The 27,890-nt window shown below is 41.8% G+C and overlaps 3 protein-coding genes across 8 annotated transcripts in view; 2 read left to right on the plus strand and 1 right to left on the minus strand.

The window, feature by feature from the left end:
• Positions 1 to 27,890, minus strand: part of LOC139763286 (uncharacterized) — a 407,190-nt gene that overhangs the window by 141,338 nt on the left and 237,962 nt on the right. Inside the window, exons 1-4 of one of the 5 annotated variants that reach the window (XM_071689246.1) lie at positions 9,138 to 9,190; positions 4,810 to 4,952; positions 3,265 to 3,469; positions 97 to 1,803 (exon numbers count right to left, since the gene is read on the minus strand). The exons of 2 other annotated variants lie outside the window; for them this stretch is intronic. In XM_071689246.1, coding sequence (XP_071545347.1) covers positions 516 to 1,803; positions 3,265 to 3,469; positions 4,810 to 4,952; positions 9,138 to 9,175 — 1,674 coding nt within the window. In that variant the 5' untranslated portion in view covers positions 9,176 to 9,190 and the 3' untranslated portion in view covers positions 97 to 515. Of the gene's footprint in view, positions 1 to 96; positions 1,804 to 3,264; positions 3,470 to 4,809; positions 4,953 to 8,919; positions 9,191 to 27,890 lie in introns of those variants that run through there. 2 more of the 5 variants (XM_071689244.1, XM_071689245.1) reach the window with 2 other exon arrangements.
• On the plus strand, positions 10,045 to 14,616 carry mRpL12 (mitochondrial ribosomal protein L12). The gene is made up of 5 exons (XM_071689255.1): positions 10,045 to 10,215; positions 10,524 to 10,626; positions 11,306 to 11,464; positions 13,161 to 13,301; positions 14,297 to 14,616. The coding sequence occupies exons 1-5, from the start codon at positions 10,157 to 10,159 to the stop codon at positions 14,411 to 14,413; spliced, it is 579 nt and encodes a 192-aa protein (XP_071545356.1). The 5' UTR covers positions 10,045 to 10,156; the 3' UTR covers positions 14,414 to 14,616.
• Positions 18,703 to 27,890, plus strand: part of Pde6 (phosphodiesterase 6) — a 160,033-nt gene continuing 150,845 nt past the window's right edge. Inside the window, exon 1 of one of the 2 annotated variants that reach the window (XM_071689239.1) lies at positions 18,703 to 19,041. The gene's annotated coding sequence lies outside the window, so the exon portion shown is untranslated. The remainder of the gene's footprint in view (positions 19,042 to 27,890) is intronic. The other variant, XM_071689238.1, reaches the window with a different exon arrangement.

Raw genomic sequence — 27,890 nt, forward strand, 5'->3', positions numbered from 1 at the left:
AAATCTCTACAATAAACATAACAGTATTCCTGGTGTTCATCATATGCTTGACAACAGGGAAGCATATGTTTAAGGAAGCAAAGAACACATTTGCCATTTCATTTTGATAAATATTTATTTAATCATATACAGTACTAAATTTATGGATACATATATTTATGTACATATTTTGAAAAGCTTTGAGAGGATCCTGCACACAAAGTGTACAGTTGACATCAGGACTACCACAGAAAAACGGTAAAATATGCACCATACAATTGTCAACATATATCTTAATTTACTTGTCCCTCATATGTACCAAAAAATGTAATCAGAAAGTAGAGCATGAAAATGTATGACATTTCAATAACTATATATTATATATTACACATCAGTTATCTGATATTATCAATGACATTAACAATGTATAATATTACACAAAAATGATTAGAAATTACCAGGGCGCTCAAAATCGACTTAATAATGTATTCAAAATATGAAGAGCTGTGAAAGACAAATCGTACACTTTTGATGATTCAGTCAAAATTTAAATCGGGTATATGAAGGTCTGCAAACATACTATCCTCAAGCTCATTTCGGCTTTTAGACTTTTTTCTTGATGATTTAGTATTTATTTTTGCTGTGATTATGCCACTCGCTCCCAGTTCTTGACATTCGGATAAAACTTTCTCTTTCTGTTGGGAAGCTATATTGCTGTCCTTTAATTTTTTGGATGAAGACTGAACCACTGATGTCTGTTCAGAAGATGCAAGATTACCTTCTACAGACTTGGTTAATAATGGTAAACTATCTTTAATGCTACCTTTTGTGTGTGTTTCTATAACCCTGGAACTATTGAAGGATTCTTTTTTTTCAATGTTTTCTGGTAATTCTTTTTTATTTCCATTTCTAGATTTCTTTACTTTAACTTTACTGGTTCCTGATACTATGGGTATTTGAGCCTCATTCTCTTTGTAATATTCTGTCTCTTTAGGAATTTGCAGTCTATCATCACTATTTTCTTTAAGTCCCACCTCATTACTACTGTGATCCACATAATGTTTCTTTTCCTTTTTTCTGTTGGATTTTGCACTGATGTCTTTGAATTCCTCATCAGCATTCCAGTCATTTCTAGATTCTATTACTTTATCATTTTTTTTGGAAAATTTTTGATTTCCATTTCTGGATTTCTTTGACTTAGCCTCACTAGTTCTTAAGACTATGGGCATCTGAACCTCATCCTCTTTGGGGTATGCAATATCTTCTGATATATGTACTTCCTCAATGGTATTTTGTTCTACATCTATGTTTTCATTAGTATTTTGGTCCATAAAATGCTTTTTTTTTCTTTTTTTAGTGGTTTTATGATTACTGCCTTCGAATTCCTCATCAGCATTCCCGTCAATTTTCTCTTCAACATTGTTCCTTTTCCTTTTCTTCTTTTTAGTAACCACCATATCACTTTCTCCTTGATTTTCATCAAAATATTCATCTACAACATTTTTCTTTTTCCTTTTCTTCTTTTCAGGAACCATCATATCACTTTCTTCCTGACTTTCACTAGAATATTGCCTCTTTCGCTTTTTGCTTTTAATTTTCTCTTTGCTTGTTCTTTCATTTGTATCAATTTTCATTTTACATTCTGAAGATGTTATTTGTTCTTTAGTTTCCTTTATCTCAGCACTGTCTAATGACTCCTGAGCCTCAGTGATGCTAATTCCACTATCATCATCAAAGATAATCCGAGTGTTGAGCCTTGAGGCATCAGTGCTATCCCAATTAAATACATTTCCTTGAGTTCTTGAGTTAACCAGCTCCTTAAGACTGTTGAAGAAACAGAAATTCAGTCTGATTTCTCATGAAATATGAAGAGTTAATGGATATAAGGAATGGAGACAAATGCATTATCAGAGGTGACAATAAAAGTTATATCCTGTACCATTAGGTTATCAATTCTATTCCAAGAAAATAAGTGCATCTGTCCTGTGTCAGTTTGGCTTTAGGGCTAAGGAACCTATTTCTGCTTATTAATTTCTATGAAAGGTGCATGTGGCTTGTAAGCAAAGGATGCAAGCTATGTATATTTTCACTAGGGATAACTTTGAGAGGTGACAGCAAGAAGCAAGCTATGTATATTTTCAGGAGGGATAACTTGGAAAGGTGACAGCAAGAAAAAGGTAAATGTTAGTGGGCCAATTCACTTGAAAAGAATAATGGGTGATATTTAACATTCCTCTTATGACTGCACCTCTCTCTTACCCGCCATTTCTTATTCAATTAACCCCCTACACATATTACACCGCATATTGTCCTTAAACATTTTATTTCATCAACACATCCAATATCCTCCATACTTGTTCATACAGAGCCCATGCCTTACAACCATCAAACACCATTAAAACTTAAAACTACTATTTCATCATACATACCCATCTTTGCCCTCACAGCCTGACCTCTCTCCCTATATAATCTTCAATGCACATGGGGCCACTACCCCCTAACCCACATAAAGACTTGCTTCAACTTTCATGGTTTCATTTACAGCCATGTTCACTTTCAGGTATCTCAAACATCCCTTTTCTCCATTCTGTTAGCTGAATCAAACCAGTTAGAAAGAATGACAGTGTGTTTTGATGTGTCTGAGATGGAGATAATGATTATAAATGGGAGTATGAGTAAGGTTCTTGTTTCTACAGACATGGACAATCCCAAGGTAACATTAGTTTGACTGCAGAACAATTATGTGCTATCATTTGTTTGAGTATTTGACAGTGAAGATCAATGAGGATGGTAGAGACTAATGTAGTAACAATGACTGTACAGATCATGTGAAATCTGTATTTAGTGTTTTGAGAGGATTTGCTTGGATAAATCAGTTTAGGTACTATAAATAAATGAAAATTCTACATTACTTGTGTGCTTTCATTCTAAATTTCTAATACTTAAGGTGTATTTACATAATTCTTAATTCATTTACCATCTCTACAAAACATATAAGGATTAATAATTTCTTGATAATACGTATAGATTATAAGTGACTTAGCAGATTTATCTGTTACTGGAAATCTGTTTATGATCCATATCATACATAATAGGCAAAAAGGTAAAGTCAGCTTTATACTATGAAGTCATGTGGAACACATAAGAGTTTCCTGCTCCAGAAAATCTAACGATTTCTAAGCACAAAAGGTTCACAATTCATGGAAACCCATCTTAAAAAAAAAAAAAAAAAAAAAAAACAGTAGTAAAAAAAAAAAATTAGTAAATACTTTATGATGTACTAACCGTTCGGGGTAAAGTTTAGCTACTATGTACGGCAAAAAATTTTTCATGTTAATATGTGTGATGGTAAGCTTGACAGGATCTCCTTCTTCAGCGACAGTCCCACACCATTCATCAACAGAGATGTCCACTGGTCTAGGTACTGAGACGTTAAACATCCCATGGACCAAGCAACCGATATGATTTACAGTTCTCTTCTTTACAACACCTGATGGATTCAATTCACTATAAGTTTGGAATGATACAAATGAGAACAGTCTGATCTAACCTATTTCAAATGGTGCCAAAATTAACCATGATGATTCACTAATTCATATTACATCATTCTGAAACTGAGAGAGTATATTCCCATACTCTTCAATTGTGCAATAAAAATTCTTGATTATAAGTTGCTGCCACACTCTTTTTCTTTTTTCTACTAATCCTGTAAACATGTATATATCCACCGATTTTTGTCCCCAAATCAAGGAACCAAACCCCAGCCCTATGAGATAATAAACATGGTTTGCAGTAAAAGTTTGTGATACATAAAGTATTCCATACTTACAGGCACACAAAAACAAAATCTAAATCCATAACTTTACCAAAAGACTACTACATGTGTGCAAATTTTCTTCAAAGTGATGACCTGTGTTCAATCAAAAGCTGTCTGGCAGCAAGACACATGTCCCTACAAACCATCCCTGCTAATCCCATCCTCCTAACAGTTCAAGAATTGCCTTCTTGTATGCACTTGTTTTCTCTCATGAATATTTCTTCATATGCAGCTGTTTCTGTATATCACTTAGCTGATAAATTCAATCTCTTACATTAAAAATATGCCAAAGCATCCATTCAACTGTACCCACAAAACATTTCTCTTTTCTTTACCTCTCTCAAAGTTGGTGAATAAACAATATAAACCATCAACCTTCTTGTTTACTTTCAGTCTAAACCACACCAATTTACAACTCTCTTCCTTGTTCTTTTTAAAACACTCTTACTGTTATGTTCTTTTGTCATGAGAAGTGCTATCTCCTCTTTTGCTCTTCCCCTCTCCTTAACCCCTTACTTTACATCCTAGAACATTCCCAAACCATTCTAACCCTTCACCCTTCAAACTGGTTTCATCCAAAGAAAGAACATCTAAATTTCTCTCATCAAACATACAGAAGCCCATCTCCCTTCTTTTCATCCCAATTACATCTATGCACCTTAGCCTTAACTTTCATGGACAATCCTTGCTAAACTCTTTCTTCCATTCCTATTATCTTAAAAAGTAATAATATAAAAGGGGATGGTTCCAAGGTACAATGCTGAGAACACAATACACCTCCATGAAAAGAAGCCTGTCAAAATTTTGCATTTTTAAATTTGAATGTTGATAAATCTAAATATATTCTCATGTCCTCGTACTTAGGTTCCAGTTCCTAGTTACTTTCAAATTACAAATGGGAACATCGGTGAAGGGGGCAAAATGTTAGAGCAAAAACAAACAAAAAATGAAACATTATCATCAATGTTGATGTATTAACCATCTATCCTAAAACGATATATCACTGGTCTCACCTTCTAATATACTCCCAACTTCTGGAGAAAAGACATAAAATTGGGCCCGGATGGTGATGTGGTTGAAGGGGTTAGTGTCAAACAGCCAACCGTGAGATGATACAAGTTGTACATTTTCATATGCCATGATTACTCCTCCACTCCTATAAAAAATATCATACACATGGTGTTACCCAAAAAAACCAACTGGTTAGTCAGTGGGCTGCCATACTAGCAAACCAACCTCTGAAATTTCCCAGAATCACATACTGTACTGAAAATTACATTTCTACGGCTTCTGAAGAAGCATTAATAATTCCTATACAAGGTACCATTCACATTGGTCTTCCTAATATCAAATATCATATGAACATAAGATATGAGGACACTGCAAGAGGCCTATTTGCCCATGTGGGGCAGGTCCTGAGTCTGTCCAATCTACGACCAACCGCCTGAGCCCAAAAACACATCCAACCTTTGTTTAAAGCTACCTAAAGACCTAGCTTCCACTACTGAGCTTGGCAGCTTGATCCATAAATCTGCTACCCTATTCAAGAACCAATATTTACCTACATCCTACTTCAATCTATTTTTTCTTGTCTAAATTTGTTATTTCTTGTCCTATCTGGTGGTGCCATTCTAAGAACTTCATTCATGTTACCTTTACTAATGCCCTTCCACTTACAAAGTTCAATCATATCCCCTCTAGCCCTCCTCCTAGGTGAGTGTAAATTCAGTTTTAAAACTTTCTTATTCCAGGGATCAATTTTGTCATTCGCCTTTGTACTCTCTCTAAACAATCAATATCATATGCATAGTAAGGAGCCCAAAACTTTACTGCATAATTCAAATGTGGTCTCACTAACAAAAGATAAAGATGCAATGATACTTTAGGAGTATTATTGCTAACTGTCCTATTAATAAACCCTAATATCTGATTAGCCTTATTACACACTTTAATACACTGTTACCACGGTTTAAGGTCCTTGCTCACCAGTACCACTAAATCTCTCGCATTCTGTTTTACCAAAAGTAATAGTTTTCAGTTTGTAATCAGTGATCCTGTCTTTACCCACCCTAAGTGTTGTGCATTTATCTCTGATGAATTCCATTTTCCATGTGTCTACCCATTCTGATAGTCTATTTAAGTCCCTCAGCAAATCTAATGAGTTTTCATCTGAGTCAATGACAGCCCTAATTTTGTATCATCAACAAATTTACTTCAGTCACTGGTTATCGTCTTACCCAAATCGTTGATATATATATATACATATATATATATATATATATATATATATATATATATATATATATATATATATATATATATATAATAGTGTTTATTCCCTGGGGATAGGGGAGAAAGAATACTTCCCACGTATTCCCTGCGTGTCGTAGAAGGCGACTAAAAGGGAAGGGAGCGGGGGGCTGGAAATCCTCCCCTCTTGTTTTTTTTTTTTTTTTTTTAATTTTCCAAAAGAAGGAACAGAGAAGAGGGCCAGGTGAGGATATTCCCTCAAAGGCCCAGTCCTCTGTTCTTAACGCTACCTCGCTATCGCGGGAAATAGCGAATAGTATGAAAAAAAAAAAAAAAATATATATATATATATATATATATATATATATATATATATATATATATATATATATATATATATATATATATTCCTATGAGTCCACGGGGAAAATGAAACACGAAGTTCTCAAGTGCACTTTCATGTAAAAATCACATCATCAGGGGAGACACATGAGAGAAATATAACAGTCAGTTGATATGCATTGAAGAGACGAAGCTAAGATGCCATTTGGTAAACAAATGGCGTCCTAGCTTCGTCTCCAGCACATCCACATATATATATATATATATATATATATATATATATATATATATATATATATATATATATATATATATATATATATATATGCATAATTCATACTGTCTGCCCTTATTCATTCCCAGCACCACCCCGCCACACATGAAATGATAACCCCCTCCCCATTCATGTGCGTGAGGTAGCGCTAGGAAAAGACAACAAAGGCCACATTCATTCACACTCAGCCTCTAACTGTCATGTATAATGCACCAAAACCACAGCTCCCTTTCCACATGCAGGCCCCACAAAACTTTCCATGGTTTACCCCAGATGCTTCACATGCCCTGGTTCAATCCATTGACAGCACGTCGACCCCGGTATAACACATCGTTCCAATTCACTATATTCCTTGCACACCTTTCACCCTTCTGCATGTTCAGGCCCCAATCACTCAAAATCTTTTTCACTCCATCTTTACGTCTCCAATTTGATCTCCCACTTCTCGTTCTCTCCACCTTTGACATATATCCTCTTTGTCAATCTTTCCTCGCTCATTCTCTCCATGTGACCAAACCATTTCAAAACACCCTCTTCTGCTCTCTCAACCACACTCTTTTTATTACCAGACATCTCTCTTACCCTTACATTACTTACTTGATCAAACCACATCACACCACATATTGTTCTCGAACATCTCATTTCCAGCACATCCACCCTCCTCTGCACAACTCTATCTATAGTCCACGCCTCGCAACCATATAACATTGTTGGAACCACTATTCCTTCAAATATACCTATTTTTGCTTTCCGATATATATATATATATATATATATATATATATATATATATATATATATATATATGGCCCAATTCTCTGTTCCTTCTTTTGGAAAATTAAAAAAAATGAGAGGGGAGGATTTCCAGCCCCCCGCTCCCTCCCCTTTTAGTCGCCTTCTACGACACGCAGGGAATATATATATATATATATATATATATATATATATATATCTGGAAATGAGATGTTTGAGGACAATGTGTGGTGTGAGGTGGTTTGATCGAGTGAGTAACGTAAGGGTAAGAGAGATGTGTGGAAATAAAAAGAGCGTGGTTGAGAGAGCAGAAGAGGGTGTTTTGAAGTGGTTTGGGCACATGGAGAGAATGAGTGAGGAAAGATTGACCAAGAGGATATATGTGTCGGAGGTGGAGGGAACGAGGAGAAGAGGGAGACCAAATTGGAGGTGGAAAGATGGAGTGAAAAAGATTTTGTGTGATCGGGGCCTGAACATGCAGGAGGGTGAAAGGAGGGCAAGGAATAGAGTGAATTGGAGCGATGTGGTATACTGGGGTTGACGTGCTGTCAGTGGATTGAATCAAGGCATGTGAAGCGTCTGGGGTAAACCATGGAAAGCTGTGTAGGTATGTATATTTGCGTGTGTGGACGTGTGTATGTACATGTGTATGGGGGGGGGTTGGGCCATTTCTTTCGTCTGTTTCCTTGCGCTACCTCGCAAACGCGGGAGACAGCGACAAAGTATAATATAAAAAAAAAAAAAAAAAAAATATATATATATATATATATATATATATATATATATATATATATATATAAATATATATGAGTCTACAGGAAAAATGAAACATGATAAGTCCCCAAGTGCACTTTCGTGTAATAATCACATCATATATATGTATATACATGTGTATGTGGGTGGGTTGGGCCATTTAATAGATGCAATTTTCTCCCTAACCTTCTTTCTGTACATATGAAAAAAAAATCCTTTAGCATTGTTTTTTGCTTCGTTAGCTATCTAAACCCTGTAATTTCTTATGGCCTTCCTAATCTGATTTTATCATTCTCTTAACATCCCTAAACCATTCCTTTCTAAATATCTGACCACCAAGAACGTGCTAATGTTTGTTTTATAGGGGAAAAAACACTCAAGGTCATGAAAATTTGGTCGAAGTGGTCATTCAACAGAGCGCCATTTTTATCACCCACATTCTTACACACTAGATACTCCTGATCTGATAGTTTCAAATGACTGAAAAAAAAGGGATGGGGTTTGTCCTATTCCTAAATGTTTAAAATCCCAATGATTATAATTACGCCATACAATTCATTTAATTCTCTAAAAAATCACATGACACTATCCAAAGTCAGCTTATGAAATATGCTGCTAAACCAATATTGTACTATATATACATACACATATATATGTCACTTGTATATTATTTCAAGAACTGCTGACCAACAATAACGACACAATAAAATAACTTCCATGGACTACTTTCAGTGACATACAGTATACTTACAATTTAGAGTAACGCTTTGCGAAGGAATTCAATTCGTGAAATACACCTTTCTTAATATCAGAGGTAAACATAGGGTGGATCATCAATACCATTTGGTCTTCTATCTTTTTAATACATGATTCGGGCGACCCAGCAAGTCTCTTTGCTTCCTTTAAGTTATAGTTGCTTGGGTCTGCTATTCTTTTCCACATACCCATGATGTTTACATGGAGCCCTACCGTATGATCCCCAGGCCTCCCCACACAGACGGTAACATCACGAACAACTATACCACACGGAAAATAAATACCAGTTATGTATAAAAAAAAAATCCGTTAGATTAGAAAGAAATATACACAATAACGAGTTCATCATGAACGTAATTTAGTGGGTCGTATATATTTGCCATACTTCTTAAGAAAAGAAAGTCTTTGCTGTCCTTATTATTTTATGTGGTTGATTGGTGTTCTCATTTAGATTTAGATTTTGAAAACAATATAGCAAAATTTTAATGTTTCTTTGATTTGGCTTTGATTTTCTCATTTAGTTTTGACTTTATTTTTCTTCTCTTGAATCTTTACTTCTATTTTTGCACGAAACTTCGTTCCTCATTGTCAAGGAAATCTAACTATACCGTTACAGACAAGCATGGGTATTCACAATACCATTAGTAATCTAGTTAATATGCACAGTAAAACGGAGAGTTATTAGCATTTAATAGCGTTCTAGAGGTAATTTGGGCCAAGTAGGATCATCATTCCAAATTCGGGCATTTCCCTTTTGATCTGGAGTATATAAATGGAGGTAAAACAATAATCAAACTAAAAAAAGGTAAAAAAAAAAGAAAGAGATGGCACCAGAGGCTAGCACATAGTGGAGATCGAAGCAAATATATCAAAAATTACAGTAAATTTCTGTGCTTTAATAACAACACTGTTCGATTGCATCCAGTGTAAGACATTTTCCTCCATCTGAGGTAAAGTTAATGGACATTTTCTTAAAATTGAAAAAGGTTGTGCTCGATATTTTCTAACTTCAACTGATTCGCAAATTCGGACGATTTCAAGTCTGATTATGGCCTAAAATGAATGAGAAATAAAGATCATTTTTCACTCGATGTAAAGGAAGGTCGCCCCCATCCCCCTCCCCATCCTCTATTATACACAGTGAACAGCTGAGCGCCCGACGAGTCGGCGTTGTCTTGTACCTTGAATTAAAAATTCCTTCTCTTTTTTCCCCTCTTATTCCAGCAGTCATAATGCAAGCCGTAAGAAACATCGCTTTCACAAACTACAGCGTCCTCACCTGCTGTTTAAGGTAAGCTCTCATCGTAATGTGTGTGTAACGTATTTGTAACTCGGTTACTTAATTATTTTTTAGTCAATGAAAAATCAAGTTTGGTGTGTATTAAGAAATTCTGTTTTGTATGTCAGCTTGTTTGAACAACAAAATATTAATTTTCCTAAAAATAAAGACAATTTTCACAGCCAAATTTCAATACAACAGAAATAGCTCATTATAAAATGAAACAGTGCAGAACAAATGTCTATTTTCATGATGATGACTTAAAGAAGTGGAAATTGCAGACTGTCTGATGAATAACAGATTTTTATAATACATTACAGACACCATAAGTGGAGACAGCCAACAGTGTTTGGCATATATAAATGGAATCGGTTTATGAGCACTGAGCCCCTGACAGTCCCTGCTGCTGAAGGAGTACCAAAGGTTTGTTCAATACAAGTGTTCAAGGCAGTTGAGAGTAAGGCCATGTACTTCATTTTTATGAATAACACATATAGGGATACAAGACATGAGGCACTTCATTTGACAAGGTCAAGTCCACTATGACCCACCGAATTACTTTTCTTTGTTATCAGAGACGCCTGTCCATTTTGTATCACATCACACAGTCCTCATCACAGTAAGCTCATCCTTACTGCCATGAAATTTTCTGTTTTGGAGGGTTAGCACACAACACTGTGAGCTTGAAAGTGTGATTTTTCTTCACATTCGCATTTTCCGTGTTAGCGGGGTAGCGTTAAGAACAGAGGACTGAGCCTGAGAATCCTCACTTGGCCCCCTTCTCTGTTTCTTCTTTTGGAAAATTAAATATGGGAGGGGAGGGGACTGGCTTTTGGAAAATTAAATATGGGAGGGGAGGATTTCCAGTCCCCTGCTCCCTACCCTTTTAGTCGCTTTCTACGACAAGCAGGGAATACGTGGGGAGTATTCTATATTATTATTATTATTATTATTATTATTATTATTATTAATGTTATTATTTTATTATTATTATTATTAGTAGTAGCTGTAGTATTTTAGATACCTAAAGAATAATTTTTTTACTGTTATAGACATATGTTTACAGATACAGTGGATTAATACTTGTCCTTTTTTCCTGAAGGTGTATCCAGAAAAGATACAGAACATTGTGTCTGAAATCTCCCAGCTATCACTAGTGGAAGTGGCAGATCTGAATGAACTTCTGAAGAAGACGCTCAATATTTCTGATGCACCAATCATGGCATTTGGAGCAGCAATGCCTGCTCCTGCAGATGCTCAGGTGATGTAATATTACTGAATGTGGTAATGATACTGAAAGTCTAGCATATCATTTTAAGACTTTCTAGTTTTTCTTTTTTTATTCATTTCACTTATGCTGTAAGACCAGGTATATTAAAAGTAGCTTAGAGTCAATGAATCCGAGAGTCCAGAGTACCCAAAAAGCTGATACACACTTTCAACTTAGATAATTAGCATGTGCTAATTTTGTGATGCACAGACACAGCCAGTTAATTCCATACCCCAAGTGGAAGTTATCATGGACAAAAGCAGCAAACCAATTGGCACCTCAGTAAGCTTGTACTTTCAGAGAGACAGTACAGTTTATGTATTATATGGAGAAGCAGGGATTGATAATATTGAGGCATACTAGGTAGTTGATGACAGGCAGCCAACAGACCATTGAATTACTACCAACTATGATTGGCAAAGGCATTGCAGTAAGCCAGCACTGCAATGGCTGTCAAGTTCCCATCCCTGACCTAAGTTGCAGTCTTTCCTTTCTGCCACATTTACGTGCAAGATACTGGAACTGAATCAACAAACATGCACTGTTTCTGTATGTAAACATTTCACACAACTATTGACAACACTTAACATATAACTGGCATGATTTTTTATTCTAAACCTTGGATTTCCTAATTCAGCTCAGAGAAAAAGTGCAAGGACAACCAAGCAAAGTCTTCTTAAGTTTCAAGTCATTACAGCACCACTGGTCGAGGTTGGTTGGTTCCTGGGTTCCCTTTAACTGATTGGAACCCTTCTAACCTCTTTTGACAGTGTTCCTAGCCCAATCTCTTTCTCTATCCATCTCTGTAACATGGTCTCAGATTCTTGCAGAATGAGGAAGTAATAATGTGGATGAATTCAACAGTGCAAAAATACAGTTTCTACCAACATATATCCTTTTCAGAATCTCACTTCTTTTCCGCTACACTTAAGCATTGCTCCCTTGTGTTCTACTATTTGATGATATGCTTATATGGTGGTCATGAAAATCTGAATTCCATAATGAAGTCATGGAAGAAAACAATCATGTTTCAGAAAACATGCATATTAATAGGAAGTGACCATTTGCTAGTATAATGAGCCACTCAATCTGACACATGTGACTTATGGTGGTCATACAACCTGCATTTAAGCAATTTAAAGAAGGAAATGAAGGGGTGTATGAGAGACATGGTATGGCAGGAAATGCAAAGAGAATGAAGTGTGGAGTGGTAGAATGGGTGAAATGTAATTCCTTTGAGGTGGTTTGGGTAAGTGGAAAGAATGCAAGAGGGGAAGGTTACAAGAAGAGTGTATGATAGTCTTATTAAAGGGGTTGGTGTGAGAAGAATACCATTTGTAACATGGGGAAATAGAGTAGAAGAATACTGAAAAGAGAGAAATGGTGAAAGAAATCATGGAATAGTGTATGGAAAGAGTCATGTAAGGATAGGGATAAGTGGAGACTTTTGCCGTGGCCACTCCTGTGATGGGAGTCCTCGGAGGGAATGGGCATCAGAGACATAGATAGATGGATAAAAAAGATTGGCTGCTACAGTGGAATATATGTTTCAGTGTTGAAATCTGATAGCTCTGGTTGAGTTTAGGTAATGTGCAGTGAAGTTACATAAGGATGATAAACTTGATATTACAGTAAAATTTTTGTATGGAATGTTATATATTCTCTAATAAGTTGACTACTTTAACAGGAGGAAGCTGATGAGGAAGCAGCTGCTCCCACAAAGGTGCAGACCAGCTTTACAGTAAAGATGAATAAATATGATGAATCAAAGAAAGTGTCAGTTATCAAGGAAGTAAAGGCACGTTTGGAAGGCTTTAATCTTGTACAGGTAAGTGCAATCTAATTCTTAATGCTTACTGATTAAACTGTGGTTCGTTGATGAGACTATGTACACTACTTAGTTTTTTGCATAAGCTGTATTGTGAATTTAACCATTAGACTGCTTCGTTAGCCTTATGACAATTTTTTTAGCCCTGCTCCTGTTGTCACACAGTGCATTAAAGTTTCTAGCATCTGTTTAAAATCCCAACTTATGCTTGCTTCCACGGATTATTCATAGATGTCACTAACAGCATACTACCACTGTTGGAAAAAATATCGCTCATTTCAGTTACACATGGGATGTCAGATAGAGTCTATAATTGTCCTCCGGATGGGAAGTCATGTGTTGGTGCTCATTACTGCTATTAGTTTTAGAATTAAAGAAACAATTAATTGGGTGTAAGTGATGACAATACTAGAGCAAATAAAGTAAATTGTTCGTTTAAGCTTGTAAATAAAGTTCTGCCAGTGTAAATAACATAGATTCGCGTAAAAAAAATGCATATGTAAAAATCTGTAAAAGTTGAAAATTCATAGGTGTAGTAAGATGAAATCACACTGGGAGGTTGTCATTTCATATGTGGCGAGGTGGCAACGGGAATGAATAAAGGCAGCAAGTATGAATTATGTACGTGTGTATATATATGTATATGTTGAAATATTTAGGTATGTATATGTGCGTGTGTGGACGTGTATGTATAAACATGTGCATGTGGGTGGGTTGGGCCATTCTTTCATCCGTTTCCATGCGCTACCTTGCTAACGCGGGAGACAGCGACAAAGTATAATAAGTGAATAAATGATAAATATAAATAAGTCTGTCTCGTACCTTGCTTTTCTTTATCATGAGTTTGAATGTAACTTCTTTAATACAGTGGTATAGACTGCAAACTTAGATGTTTGTAGAAAATTTCTTCACATTTATTTTACATCATTGTCATGAATGTTGCTCAATGTCATTACATCTCTCATTAGTTTTATAAATATCCTTTTGCCCAACAGGCAAAGAAGTTTGTGGAGAGCTGTCCATGTGTAGTCAAGGCAGATATTCCAAAAGGAGAAGCTGAGCAGCTGGTGGAGGCCTTTAAGGCAGTAGGAGCTGAGTGTGTCATTGAATGAATGTTACAAATGTACATATCTATGTAAGGATGTTGGTGGCTAAGTGAACCATGACTTGTAATATGTTAAGCAAGGAAATGGCATACACCTATTGTTTGTGTATATATATTAATATACCATACATTTTGTTCTGATATTAGCATCATAGCTATGAAAAGGAATTCCAATTTATGAATAAAAAGTGAAATAAGGTATTCTTTACAGTTTAAATTTTTATTTACCTTTTACTGCTGTACATGCAGTGATGAAGAAAAAAATATATCATTTAGTTACCGTGGACTTTTGTGGTACTTAGACTGTGACGATGCTTTATACAATCATCTGATTTAGTTATGGCAAGCACCAAGGTTATGACTATAACAGGTAGAAAGATAATCATATAATTCTTTCCATAGGAAATTCTAAAGACCTCGAGCATATTTTAAAACTGACAGATGGGTGCCTCTGAAAGTAGATAATGTTATATATAGTGGCTGGTTAGACTAATCAGGAATTACTGAGGACTGGCATGTTTAATGCCAGAACACTGAAAAACATGACAGAAAAGGTAGTGGAGGTGATGATGAGTAAAGGATTCGATCTACTTGGGAGTGTTAAGGACTAGAGGAAAGGGAGTACACTGAACAAACATTAGGGATACCAAATAATGGTATAGGGTTTGTGCTAACACTTGAGGTAGCAGATAGCCTTGAGGTCAAATTTTATGAATAAAAGACTTATTACAGTTACCCTGCATCTGAATGGTGATAATGTCAATGTAATACGGGAAGTTAAAGATGAACAGGAAAAAGACAAGTTTCCTGAAAACATCCAAGAAACTTGGAATAAGATGTAGAGAGAGTAATTCACAGAGATTTCACTGGATCTCTTGGAGCAAACAGACAAAGAACTAGGAGGGTTTTGAGCAGCTTTAGTTTTGGAAATACAGAGTAAACACTGAAGGGAAAAGAAACTTTTATTAAGAGAAATAGCCTCAGAATGACAGTAACGAGTATGTGACACAATGCAGCAGTTGTCACACAAACAGCTAATGAAACTCAACCTACACAAGAGTAGTTATGAACGAGGGAGAGATGTTAAGAAAAATTTAAATAGTGACGATCACACGAGTCAACACAAGTTCTAAGAATTACCATGGCTGGGTATACGTCAAACAGCTGATCACCATGGCTGGGTATAAGTCAAACAGCTGATCACCATTTCTGGGTGTATATCAAACAGCTGATCACCATGGTTGAGTGTACATCAAACTGCTGATCACCATGGCTGGGTATAAGTCAAACAGCTGATCACCATGGTTGGGTATATGTCAAACAGCTGATCACCATTTCTGGGTGTACGTCAAACAGCTGATCACTATGTCTGAGAGTCAAACAGCTGATCACCATTTCTAGGTGTACGTCAAACAGCTGATCAGTATGTCTGAGAGTCAAACAGCTGATCACCATTGCTGGGTATACATCAAACAGCTGATCATCATGCCTGGGTGTATTCAAACAGATGATCACCATGGCTGGGTGTAGGTCAAATAGCTAATCACCATGGCTAAGTACAGGTCAAACAGCTGATCAGCATGGCTGGGTGTACGTCAAACAGCTGATCAGCATGGCTGGGTGTACGTCAAACAGCTGATCAGCATGGCTGGGTGTGCGTCAAACAGCTGATCATCATGGCTGGGTGTACGTCAAACAGCTGATCACAATGGCTGGGTGATCGTCAAACAGCTGATCAGCATAGCTGGGTCATACAGACCCTCACACGTCGACGTTATCGATGTATTCAGCACAGGCTGCAAACCAGCCTCACATTTTCACAGCTTAGGCGGAATCCTTTATCGGAAGAAGTATGTCTGTACCCACACTGGGGTAACCCCTAGGGTTCAGGCACCACCCTGGGGTAGTGCGGTGGAGGGGGAAGCTGCCAGAACCCAGGGGGAATGTGTAGAGGTAGTGGTTGTACTACCATCCCGCACTGTCTCGCACGTATCAATAATAATCATATGGTTATTCCTATCTCGATCAAAATAGGATACACTGAAGGATGGCTACGAAGGTTGGAACAGAATCTTGCTTACGTGGTGCACACACAAAGTGTTTACTCTTGCACCTAAAACCATGCTGTCACCTCCAATCATAAGCCCATAATAATGTAACATGAGTGAATACAGTTAATCTTTATGAATGAATGAATGAAGACGGTGAGTTCAAATCCAGCGGTTGTATCCAATTTTAATCTTTTCCAACTCTTCGTGGTCAAGTGTAAGGCAGGGTTTGTGCTAAGAAGGATCCATGCTAATCTGCCGTGCTGACTTAACCAAGATCACAACCTGACCCAGTCACAACCTTGGATGTACAATGTACAACACAGGGGTAGTACAGTGGTGTACGCACAACCGATCTTTACCGTAATTCACGTGAAATATACACATGTAACAGCTTAAGAGCCGGAGATAATGAGATGACGTACGTACCTCCAGTGAAGTAACTAACCAGTTAAGAGCCGCTCAAGTAACGCCACACTTTCTGGCGGAATAATATAAACATTTGGCGTGAGAGATACAAGCAAGTTTGTGCATAAAATCTTAATGGTACCCGCGTCACACGAAGAGATATAATCAAGTTGGCAGATAAAGATATCTGACTGACGCCAAGAGAAGTGCTCATATTAACAGACAAGGATATCTATGTTAAGTCAAGATATATAAGAATGTTGAGAGCTGAGAGGAATGTTTTATTTCTATCTTTTGAGAAAGTAAGAATATTTCCTGTATTCGTATGACATATATTTGGTTCCAAGTATCCTTCTATGTATTTTCACAACCGTCTCCTTAGAATAAGAAGGACACAGAACAAATACACACAGATATCACGAGGCAAACAAACGCTCACTGATACCGAAATGGATAGAAACAAAAATGTGTATACAGAAGGTGAAACACACAAGCATCATACAACAAAGTTAAATACAACAGAAGAGAGCCTGCAGGTACTCGCGAGAATGAGTCAACATTCACCAAAAGCCTACAATAGACACACAACAACACACATACACACACATACACACACACACACACACACACACACACACATACTGAAAAGTAGAATAGTCTTTCTTTCAAAACGGACTATGTATAATAAGCCGTTACTTCCCTCACGGACAACACCCTTCCTCCTCCTCATTATCATGTACCTCTCTATCCCTTCCTTCCTTCCTCTCTACCTCAATACAACTACATGTTCGAGGGTCATGTTGTGGTCAAAAGTGATCAAATGGTAATAACCAAGATGTATGTTTGGCTCATGTTCCTCTCCTCGTGTGTACTAGTGTCTTATAACTGGCTCTCTGGTTAGGTTTGTGGGTCTGAGAGTACAGAGGCGTGTACATCTGTAATCTCTACAGCGGACAGTCATCCACGACCATCCCTATTGCCGTGGCCGTGGGCGCCAGGTGTATGAGGCCCATGGGGGAGTGGGGCATTGGGGGCGCACGGGGAAGGAGGGGGCGTGGGGGGATAAGGTCTGTAGCCGTGTTGTCACTACTCAATTACCGCCAGGGTCAGCGGCGGCGGTCAACAGGTGATCCGCCTGGAGCACCAGCTGCCGCAAGTGGTGTGAAAGGTGATCCACCTGGAGCACCAGCTGCGGCAGGTGGCGAGGGAAGTCGGCCTGGTAGGGCCAAACGAAGAGGCTGTGTTTCTTCCTGAAGAAGTGGTGAAGGACGACCTGGCCTGCAACTTTAATAGTCACCGGGAGTCGTCGTGAGAGTCACTGTGAGTCGTGTGGGGGAGGTGGTTGTTCTCCCGTGGGCGTAAGAGGCACCGTCAACAGGTGTGCACGACCCCCATGCCCGCGGGGGTCTCGCTTCCGCGGGACATAATTAACCTGTGCGAGGGGATCCCGTGAGCCAGACCCCTAGATGCGACGTGGTACCCCCCCGGGGGACACCCAAATGCGGGGGGGGGTCGTTCTCCGGGAGACGCCTCGTCACGACTCCTTTTCCTCAGGGGTCGTCTGACCCCTTCACACGGGTGGCCACAGGTCTCGGGGGGGTGGTCACGTTAGGTCACCGCCGTATGATGACCATCCATCAGCCGCTTGATTCTGGCTATTAATTGTGTGAGTCGGAGCGTCGTTGTGAGGGAGCGGGAGGCCCGGAGCGCCTGGCTTGGGCCAAGGGCATCCCGTCGCGCAGGTCGATACGAGCGGGAGATACGAGACGCTGCCAGGCTGGGGGGGGAAGGGAGGACGGTGGGCCGTGCGTCTCCGGTGTTTCCTCAGTCTGCTGTTGCTGCACACCCACAGCACCCGCCCGCCCGCCCGCCCGCCCTCCACCACCACCGCACCGTCCGCCACAGTTCCGTGCGGTCAGTAGTAGTGTCCCTCCTTCACCTTACGTGGCAGCGTGTGGCCGTGGTGCCCGCTCACCCCTCCTCCCTCCCCCCTCCCCCCAAACACACACACACGACCCACGGCACCTGTGTGATAAGACTAACTTTTGATACAGTCACTCGAGTGTCACGGAACCCGAGGTATTTAAAAACAGGCGAGACTTGGCACGGGGAGTGAGTGCCACAGCGGAGCACTTCCCTCATCACAGCGGAGCACTTTCCCTCACCGCCAGACGAACAGGTAAGTTAGTGTCGACCATCGGGGTCAGGGGTATCATCCTAAGGGTCAAGGGATCAGGGTTATCATCCCAGAGTTCACGGGGCCAGAGGTATCATCCCATGGGTCACGGGGTGAGGGGTGTCATCCCAGGGGTCACTGTTCGTCTTGCGAGGCCAGCATCCCCGGGCCACTCTGGCCACACGACACACACACACACACACACACACACACACATACACCCGCGGGACACTGCTCGTGTGTACACAGCAGGCAGGACGTTGTACACTGGCACACTACTAACATACTCCAGTGTGAGTGATCATGACTAGCTGAGCCGCCACGACCAACAGCTAGTTACACTACTGGCTGACTCCAGCCTCCAACACCGTCCCAGTGGTACAGTCCCATACATCCCGTGGTACTGTCACTTCATTCCCGTGGTTAAAGTCCCATCATTTCTGAGGTACAACCCCTTCATTACCGTGGTATAGTCCCCTCATCGCCACGGTACAGATCCATCTTTCCCGAGGGACAGAGGTTCCTGTAACGTGTATATGGTAAACTGTTCAAGCTTTCTATCATTTCAAAACTGTCTTGATATCTGTCATTTCTACGTACTAGCACACTGCCCTACGCTTCCTCATTTTAATGTTATACCAATGGCTCGTGTAGAGATTAGTGATGCTCTGTGCACCAGGGTGCCTAGCCAAGGATGGGTAAAACCAAGTAAGCGGACTTGAACTAAAACACCAAACACAACCAGGTGCAGGGGCTGAAAAAGAAGGCAAACAAGAGATGTAGTGAGCGAGTATTGTTAGACTTCAGGGAGAAAAAGACCATGAATTACGGAGGTACAAGTCTGCTGTGCACCAGGGTGCCTAGCCAAGGATGGGTAAAACCAAGTAAGCGGACTTGAACTAAAACACCAAACACAACCAGGTGCAGGGGCTGAAAAAGAAGGCAAACAAGAGATGTAGTGAGCGAGTATTGTTAGACTTCAGGGAGAAAAAGACCATGAATTACGGAGGTACAAGTCTGTTGATTATACTGCCTGTGTTGTATGGGAAAGTGGTGCCTAGGAGGGTGATGGCATTCGCTGAGCATCGGATTGGGAAGGGGCAATGTGACTTCAAGAGTGGTAGACGGCGTGTGGACCAGCTGTTCACTTTGAAGAATCTGTGAAAGAGATACTTAAGAGAAAGAAAAGGAAAGAAACGGGGCTACAGCGTGCGGAGGGGTGAATCAGTTGATGTTTGCAGATGATACAGCTCCCGGCAGACTCAAGCGAGAAATTGTAGAAGCTGGAGTTCTCAGTCTGGGAGAGTGCACAAGGGAGAAGTTTAGTTTTAATGTGAATATCACTAAGGCTATGAGGTTTAGTAGAGCGGTAAATAAGGCTGGTTTGAATATGGTTTTGAGAACATGGAGGATGTGCAAAGTTTTATATACTTGGAAATGGACATGGAAGCTGATGGAAGTATGGAAACTGGAGTGAACCATAGGGTGGGTGAGGGGGCAAATATCCTGGGTACATTGGAGAGTGTTTGGAATGAGAGGTCACTGCCTGTGAGGACGAAGATGGGTACGTCTGATGATACAGTAGCCCCAACCGTGCTGCATTTGCACAAGTCGTGGGTCTTAAACGCAACAGAGAGGAAGACGGTGGATTTGTTGAATATCAAATGTTTGATGATAATGTTGGGTACTGAGGGTAGACTGTGGACGAAATGAGTGAGTAAGAGACAGGCGTAGTAGTAGAAGGCAGAGTATGATCGAGATGATAAGTGAAGAGGAAGTAAGAAGATATATGTTTCAGAAGTAGAGGAGGCAAAGGGAAGAGGTACCGAGAAGGGGATGGAAGGATGGAGTTAAGGAGGCCTGATCGTGCAGGGCACCGAGGCGTCCACAGGACAGAGAGAAATAGAGTTGTGATACACTATAGGTTACACCTGGGTATCTGAGGTGGTCAGGTAAACTACAGAGAGGTCCATGGGTTTCGTTAACAGCATCAGAGTGGATGTGATCAAATGAAGTCATTCATCTTTTATTACTGTCACTGCCTCGCTAGGAGGGAAACACTGAAAAAATACAGAAATACATACAATATTTTCAAGTGTTTCTACCTTTGTGGATTATTCTTTCAAGGCTGAATTGCAGTACCTACAGATTCCACATTTTCGAAGTAGGTACTTCAGTATCTGCTCTGGGTGTTAAGCCGGCGCACGTAGTCCATGAGGACCATTTTGAGACCACCAGAAGCGGGTTGGTAATAGCGATGTACTACAATGGCCAACGTAGAGTTTACAAAGACCTACGGAAAACCTAGTTAGGACCTAAGTTTCCCGAGAAACCTTAGGACAGACTGAGGAAGGCGTGGAGGGGGAAACCCGGGGAGGAGATGGGAAGGATCTGGGGAAGATCTGGAGAGGACTCTGGGAAGACCTGATGAGGAACTGGGGAAGATATGGGATGGATGTGAAGAAGACTTGAGGACGACCTGAAGAGGAGCTTGAGAAGACCTGTTGATCTTCATTTCTGCCACCAACTGGTCCTCATGAACCAGACCAGCTGGCCAACTGGTCCTCATGAACCAGACCAGCTGGCCAACTGGTCCTCATGAACCAGACCAGCTGGCCAACTGGTCCTCATGAACCAGACCAGCTGGTCAACTGGTCCTCATGAAACAGACCAGCTGGTCAACTGGTCGTCATGAACAGACCAGCTGGGCGACTGGTCCTCACGAACCAGAGCAGCTGGCCGGCCATAGCCAGCCTAACCAATCATTCCTAACGATACTATCAGCCAAGGGTTGTCGACTCACTCTTAACTACCTTACCAGAAAGAAAACAATTACTACTGCTATACTAGCAGACAGAAGGCAAACCATCCCATCTATTTTGCAGGCAAGAGGAAAAAGACTTTCTTCTGTCTACTCGGACTAGATAAGGCAATCAAACCCCACCTAACGTGCTAGAAAAGGACGACAAATGCCTATATTATCTGTCATAGAAGGAAGAGAGTTGCCCTGACCTACCTCGCCTGAAAGGACACTCTTCCCGCAGGTCACTGTGCCTCACGGCGAGGAGAAAGACAATTATAGTTACTCCTGTGCACCTTGCCGGGAGGAGCGGCCAGTCGGTCCTGTAGTACACACGCACATCCACAATACCGTAATGGACTAATGAAAGAATAATGAGTTTGCCTCACTCACTACCCTGCCCTAGGGGACATCAGCTTAATCCCCCCCCCCTCCCTCCCTCTCCTGTTTATGTTTGCCTCATGTTGCCATAAAGGTCCTCGCGTTGCCAAGGTACCCCCCCTCCCCCTCCATACACACGACGCTACCAGGGACTCTCTCCATGTCAACCTTGGCCACTAGTTGCCAAGGTTCCCCCAAACCCGCCATACATCGCCTGGGGGGGGGGGGACCCCCCACACCCTACCTCTCCCTCTCCTTCCCATATGTTTCTGTATCTTCACCTGACGTCATCAGAGAGACCTCTCTTTGGCGAGGCACCCCTGCCTGACGTCGCCACGGAGGCCCGTCCCTCTCGTTGTCAGGCCCCCCTCCCCCCCTCTCATCTCACCCCCTTCCCCCCCATCTCACCCCCTCCCCCCATCTTACCCCCCTCCCCCATCTTACCCCCTCCCCCCCATCTTACCCCCTCCCCCCCATCTTACCCCCTCCCCCATCTTACCCCCTCCCCCATCTTACCCCCCTCCCCATCTTACCACCCCCTCCCCCCCTATCATTTTTTTTTCCTAATATTCACATTAATCCTTCCTCTGCCTCCTCCTCTCGTGCCTCACCCCCTAACCAATCATTTCCATCATTTCTTCTTCTTCCACCCCTTCTTCACTCCCCCCTCACCATTTTATACCCTTTCTCTCCCACCTTCCCCCATCTCTCGCGGTAGGCCACCCCGGGGGGCCATGTGCCGCCGCCACAACCAGACCACCATCGCTACAGACCACCGCTGTACCGCAGACCATTCTGGGGAACGGAAGTCAAGAGTTCGGATCAGTGGAGACAAACACTGACCCAAGGGATGATGAATCCGAACATCTTACTATTTTCTGTTCGGATATACATAGAATCGACGACTTCCGTCAAAACGAATCATACTCTCACATACATCTGGTCCGGGTTTACTCGACTACCGGCCACCTTGCGCCCACGTACGGGAACACCAACAACTCTAAATTCGGATAAAAAAATCGAACACCTTTGGGCTCACTGAACCGAGAGAAAGAGGACCGTGTGCCCACGTGTCTCGCACAACAACACTGGGTCAGGTCAGCGGGTAATGCATACTTCTCGCTCTCTTGAGATCATGATACACTGATCATCACAACACCTGCGGCCTCACACAAGTGTTGACCACCTTCACAACGATTCAATCGACTGTCGACTTCCTTAAACCCGTGCCGCACCAACAACCACAGTGAGTCGACTCAAAACGCCAACACCTGGAAACTTACACCAATGCCATACATGGCGGCGACCACTTTACTCGCACGAAATAACGTCAAATACTTTGACCCCGAAGAAAACTATCGAGCATTTTGGTCCCGGGAAACTGAAACGTCAACTACTTTCGTCTCGATCAAAGCTTACTAAACTATTTCTGAATGTTTAACCACACAGTCAACCATCTTATCCATCCAGTGATCACCTCGTCTCTGCCTAACCAGCGACCACAGTGGGTCTGTTCAACCCCAGCATCGATTTTCGACCAGCTTCACAAACCCATCCAGCACAATGGAATCGGTTCGGGATCTCGACCCCCTCTTTCCGATCATCGAGGGGCACATTCCACCTGACTGTGTCTCTCACCTCACCACATTAATCAACTACACGGCTGATTAATCCGGACCATGATCATCAATATGATCGATTAACTGTATTGACTTGACGTCCACAGGGCAAGTGACGGATGCCAACCTGTTAGGCTAGCTGCGACTGTGGCCAGCGGGGAGGACTTGCCACAGACGTTTTGATTCTGAGAGAGAGAGAGAGAGAGAGAGAGAGAGAGAGAGAGAGAGAGAGAGAGAGAGAGAGAGAGAGAGAGAGAGATCCATGACCTTTAACTTATGGCCAAAAGAGTCAACTCGGCTGGAACACAATATGTGGATTCAAACTCAACAGACATATCAACACCTTTTTTTTTATCCTCTTTGTCAACAGTGAGTCACACCTCATAACCACACTGCTGTACCTTTATTAAACCCAGACTGCACAGTGTACGGTCACCCTCTTCCCAAGGACTATCATGATGGAACACGATCCTCTTCCCAGCGACTATCATGATGGAATGATTTACAGTAAGGCAACGGTGATAATTTCGTGGCCCCTTCTGAGGAGTTGGATCTATTCCCAACTGCTTGCAACCTCTGACTCCACTTATGTGAGATACAGCCACTTGCTGCAACAGACGATGCGATGACCATATGCAACACAAGATGGAACGATGAATGCCACACGGGATGTTATCACTTACTACAACACAAGTTGTATCGATCAACAACATCACAAGCGGCAGTGAAGAACTTCAGAATACTACATAACGACTGTCTGGGCCACAACCTGCAATGGGCAACACAAGATGCAACGGCTGTTCACAACACATGGCATTTGTAATGACTGAGAAATTTATAAATTCATATCCCACACCATCAAGGGACAAAACTCGTTCCAATAGGAAATATGAATAAAAATCTACGTGACTCTAAAAAGAATTAAGAATTTTTTGGCGGGAAAATTGACAATATTTTGCCACCATTCGTATCATAACCCGATGATTTATTCATTCCGAACTCAACGTAAGCCTGAGACCCTGGCAAACAAAAGCTGGCAGATCGGACCTTGCTGTGATGCGGCATACGTCCTGTTTACCGGGTCCAGTCAGGGATGAGCTTACCATGTGACACCTACACCCCAGGATCTCCTAACACTTCACCATCATATAACAATGTGACACCTACACCCCAGGATCTCCTAACACTTCACCATCATATATCAAATCCTTGGACTTGTGTCTGCAAGGGGATCATCATCAGTTGGGCGTGAACTGCTTCATCACACCTTACGAGGGAAAATAATTTCCTGTTAAGTAACACAGGGATGCGAGTCTCCATAAACAGAGGAGAAACAGTAGCTCCCCCCCTGCAGGCACGCCTGCACTCACATGATTCCACCTGGGTCAAGATATCCAGTCTGGAACACAAGCGACTCACTAGATGTACTGTGGGATCAGTGTACTCCTCCTCCTACCATCACCAGGACACAGTAGTTGGATGGCTGGTTGTTAGCACGTTAACGACTGTCGACCACGACGGTCTTAATAAACATCAAAGGCCGTCGAGGTCGAGCGGCAACCACCGACCGGAGAATCTTGAACGTGTGCTTAAGGTGTACATGTGATCATTCTAGGATCACGTACACCATGTACACACCGTCCTTGCACGGACGGGGGACAACGTCTCCTTTATATGCTACCAGCAACACCGGACGATCCCATCCCAGTGGTTAACAAAAACCTTTGAGCGTCTGCCAACATCATCAACATCATCATCATCAGTAAGTCTAATGAAAAAAAAAAATAGAATTCTTACTCTTAGTTATCATTAAGACGAACACGGAGAGAGAGAGAGAGAGAGAGAGAGAGAGAGAGAGAGAGAGAGAGAGAGAGAGAGAGAGAGAGAGAGAGAGAGAGAGAGAGAGAGAGAGAGAGAGATGTATTTATATAAAGGAACTCGTCATATTTATCAGGGTTGCAGATCTTGCACAACCGGTCCCTTGGCAATGTCAACAAAGACTATAAACAATAAAACATTTCCGACATTTGGTCTGAACAAATAAATCTGTTTATAAAACGCTCGAAAAAATTACATTTCAGATGAATGGCAAATATATGTGTTACTCTTTTACTGCCTTCTTCAAAATGTACACAACTGTTTACCATGGAGAGAAGAATATGAGTTTTGTGATAAAGTTCAGCTGTGACGTTGACAGACGGCGAGATCAGTAATTATCGTACGTGTTTCCTGTACTGACGTATTGACGGTGATGCTGAGCTTGTTTGTGACTATCGTACATCATTACTGAGGTTGTCGAACCCATCAACGATTATTAGAAAATGTCAGGCTTGTGTGTGAGATAAATACACCTGCTTCAATATGTCGCATGTTCATTGTTATGATGATATTTTTCCATCAGTATACACAATGATATTACCTTCCTTCCTGAGGCGCCCACAGCCTTCATTCCCATCCCAGGCAACAGACAAGATCATCTCAGTTCTTTTTCTTGAGTAAGCAGAAGCTTGTCCATCCGCCTCCCGCAGTCACCTCACGATCCGCGGGCGCCAACCGACGGAAGGTTCGACCTCCCCAACGCACGCAAGCATTACTCTGTCCTCTCCATGAACGAGACCGATAGACTTGAGAAGTAAGTGTCGCCCTCCACACTCCCAAGCCCCGCACGTGCGTCTGTATGTCTGACGTCATGGAGGAACGTTAGCGACGCGGTTCGAGCTGAAGCAACACAGCCAAGTAATACGGTTGAAGGTACTCTGAGGGGGCGCGCCTCCCTACACACACGTCCACACTCCAGTACTCGTTATCATTATGTATGTGCGACACGTAGGCCGCCCCCGCTACACACAGTCGCACACAACTGCGGTATGTATCATGCATCCGCAGTGTGGAGGTCTCATGGCCGAGTAAACACCAGCAACCAAACCCAGCATTTCCCCCGTGGGGGGGGGGGTGGGGAAACACGGCCTGCACGCACTCCCCGCCACCTCTCCCCTGCTCCAGTAACTCTGAAAAACTCGAGGACTTCCACACTGCCTGACGATGACATGGACGATAAGGCTCCGCTCCGCTCTGGACTCGTTGCACCAGACTTCACCCAGCGCTGGAGGACTGGAACGGTGCAGAGGAGGAGGAAGACTTCACCCCGCGCTGGAGGACTGGAACGGTGCAGAGGAGGAGGAAGACTTCACCTCGCGCTGGAGGACTGGAACGGTGCAGACGAGGAGGAGGAGCGGAGTTCCTGCTGTATAGCCGATATGTACCATGACCCGCGCTGGTGGCAGCAGTTGTCGGGTTCAGGGGTCAGGAAACCACCATCACGCACGGCAACGTTCTCGGCCTCAAACTGTCAATATCATAGTGAAGTTCCCAGGGTAACGATGGTTGTAGTCCCCTGGTAACATGACAGAACACACACACACACACACACACACACACACACACAAACGCAAACCTCATATCAAACAAGTGAATACGTGTATACCTTCGTCTGACCTCACACGACCTGTGTCAGGTGCCCCCTGACCTACAATGCCACAAAGACCAAGGACAATCTCGTTTTCAAGTCGGTACCCACCTGAGTGTCTGGATACACAGGTCAATATCCTCAATCACTTTCACTATCACATTAAGAGAACCATGATGTTATATAGTCATTATATTTCTCCTCTCGATCCTAAACGACAAGAATATTTTCTTCCTCCTGAACACAGCATTTTCTTCCCGCTGACGCTAAGCCACGCCAGTATTTTCCTCCCCGTTACTTTTGACGTGAGACTATTTTCATCCCGCTGACCCCCTGAACCGCGTGAAGAACCGTGAGGTGCGCGACCCCCACACTGAGGCCAGTACACAACCTGACCCAGGTCTTCAGCATCTTGAATCTTCAATGTATTCTTCAACGGTATGAACGCCTGCCAAGATCAGGAGACACTTGAAGCTTAAGGTCGGACCTTCCGTCGCTAAGCTGGGTCAAGCTTGACCTTTATGCTCGTGTTGGTACCTATGGTCAATAAGGTCCGTGGCTGAGGCGCTTCTGAAAGACACCGACC

Source organism: Panulirus ornatus, chromosome 46, assembly GCF_036320965.1.
Source record: "Panulirus ornatus isolate Po-2019 chromosome 46, ASM3632096v1, whole genome shotgun sequence".
NCBI lineage: Eukaryota > Metazoa > Arthropoda > Malacostraca > Decapoda > Palinuridae > Panulirus > Panulirus ornatus.

Excerpts from the sequence above, each read along its gene's own strand:
- mRpL12 (XM_071689255.1), top strand. The coding sequence starts at position 10,157 with ATGCAAGCCGTAAGAAACATCGCTTTCACAAACTACAGCGTCCTCACC. Across the intron at positions 10,627-11,305 it reads CTGCTGAAGGAGTACCAAAG|GTGTATCCAGAAAAGATACA; the intron begins GTTTGTTCAATA and ends TTTTTCCTGAAG. Across the intron at positions 13,302-14,296 it reads AAGGCTTTAATCTTGTACAG|GCAAAGAAGTTTGTGGAGAG; the intron begins GTAAGTGCAATC and ends TTTGCCCAACAG.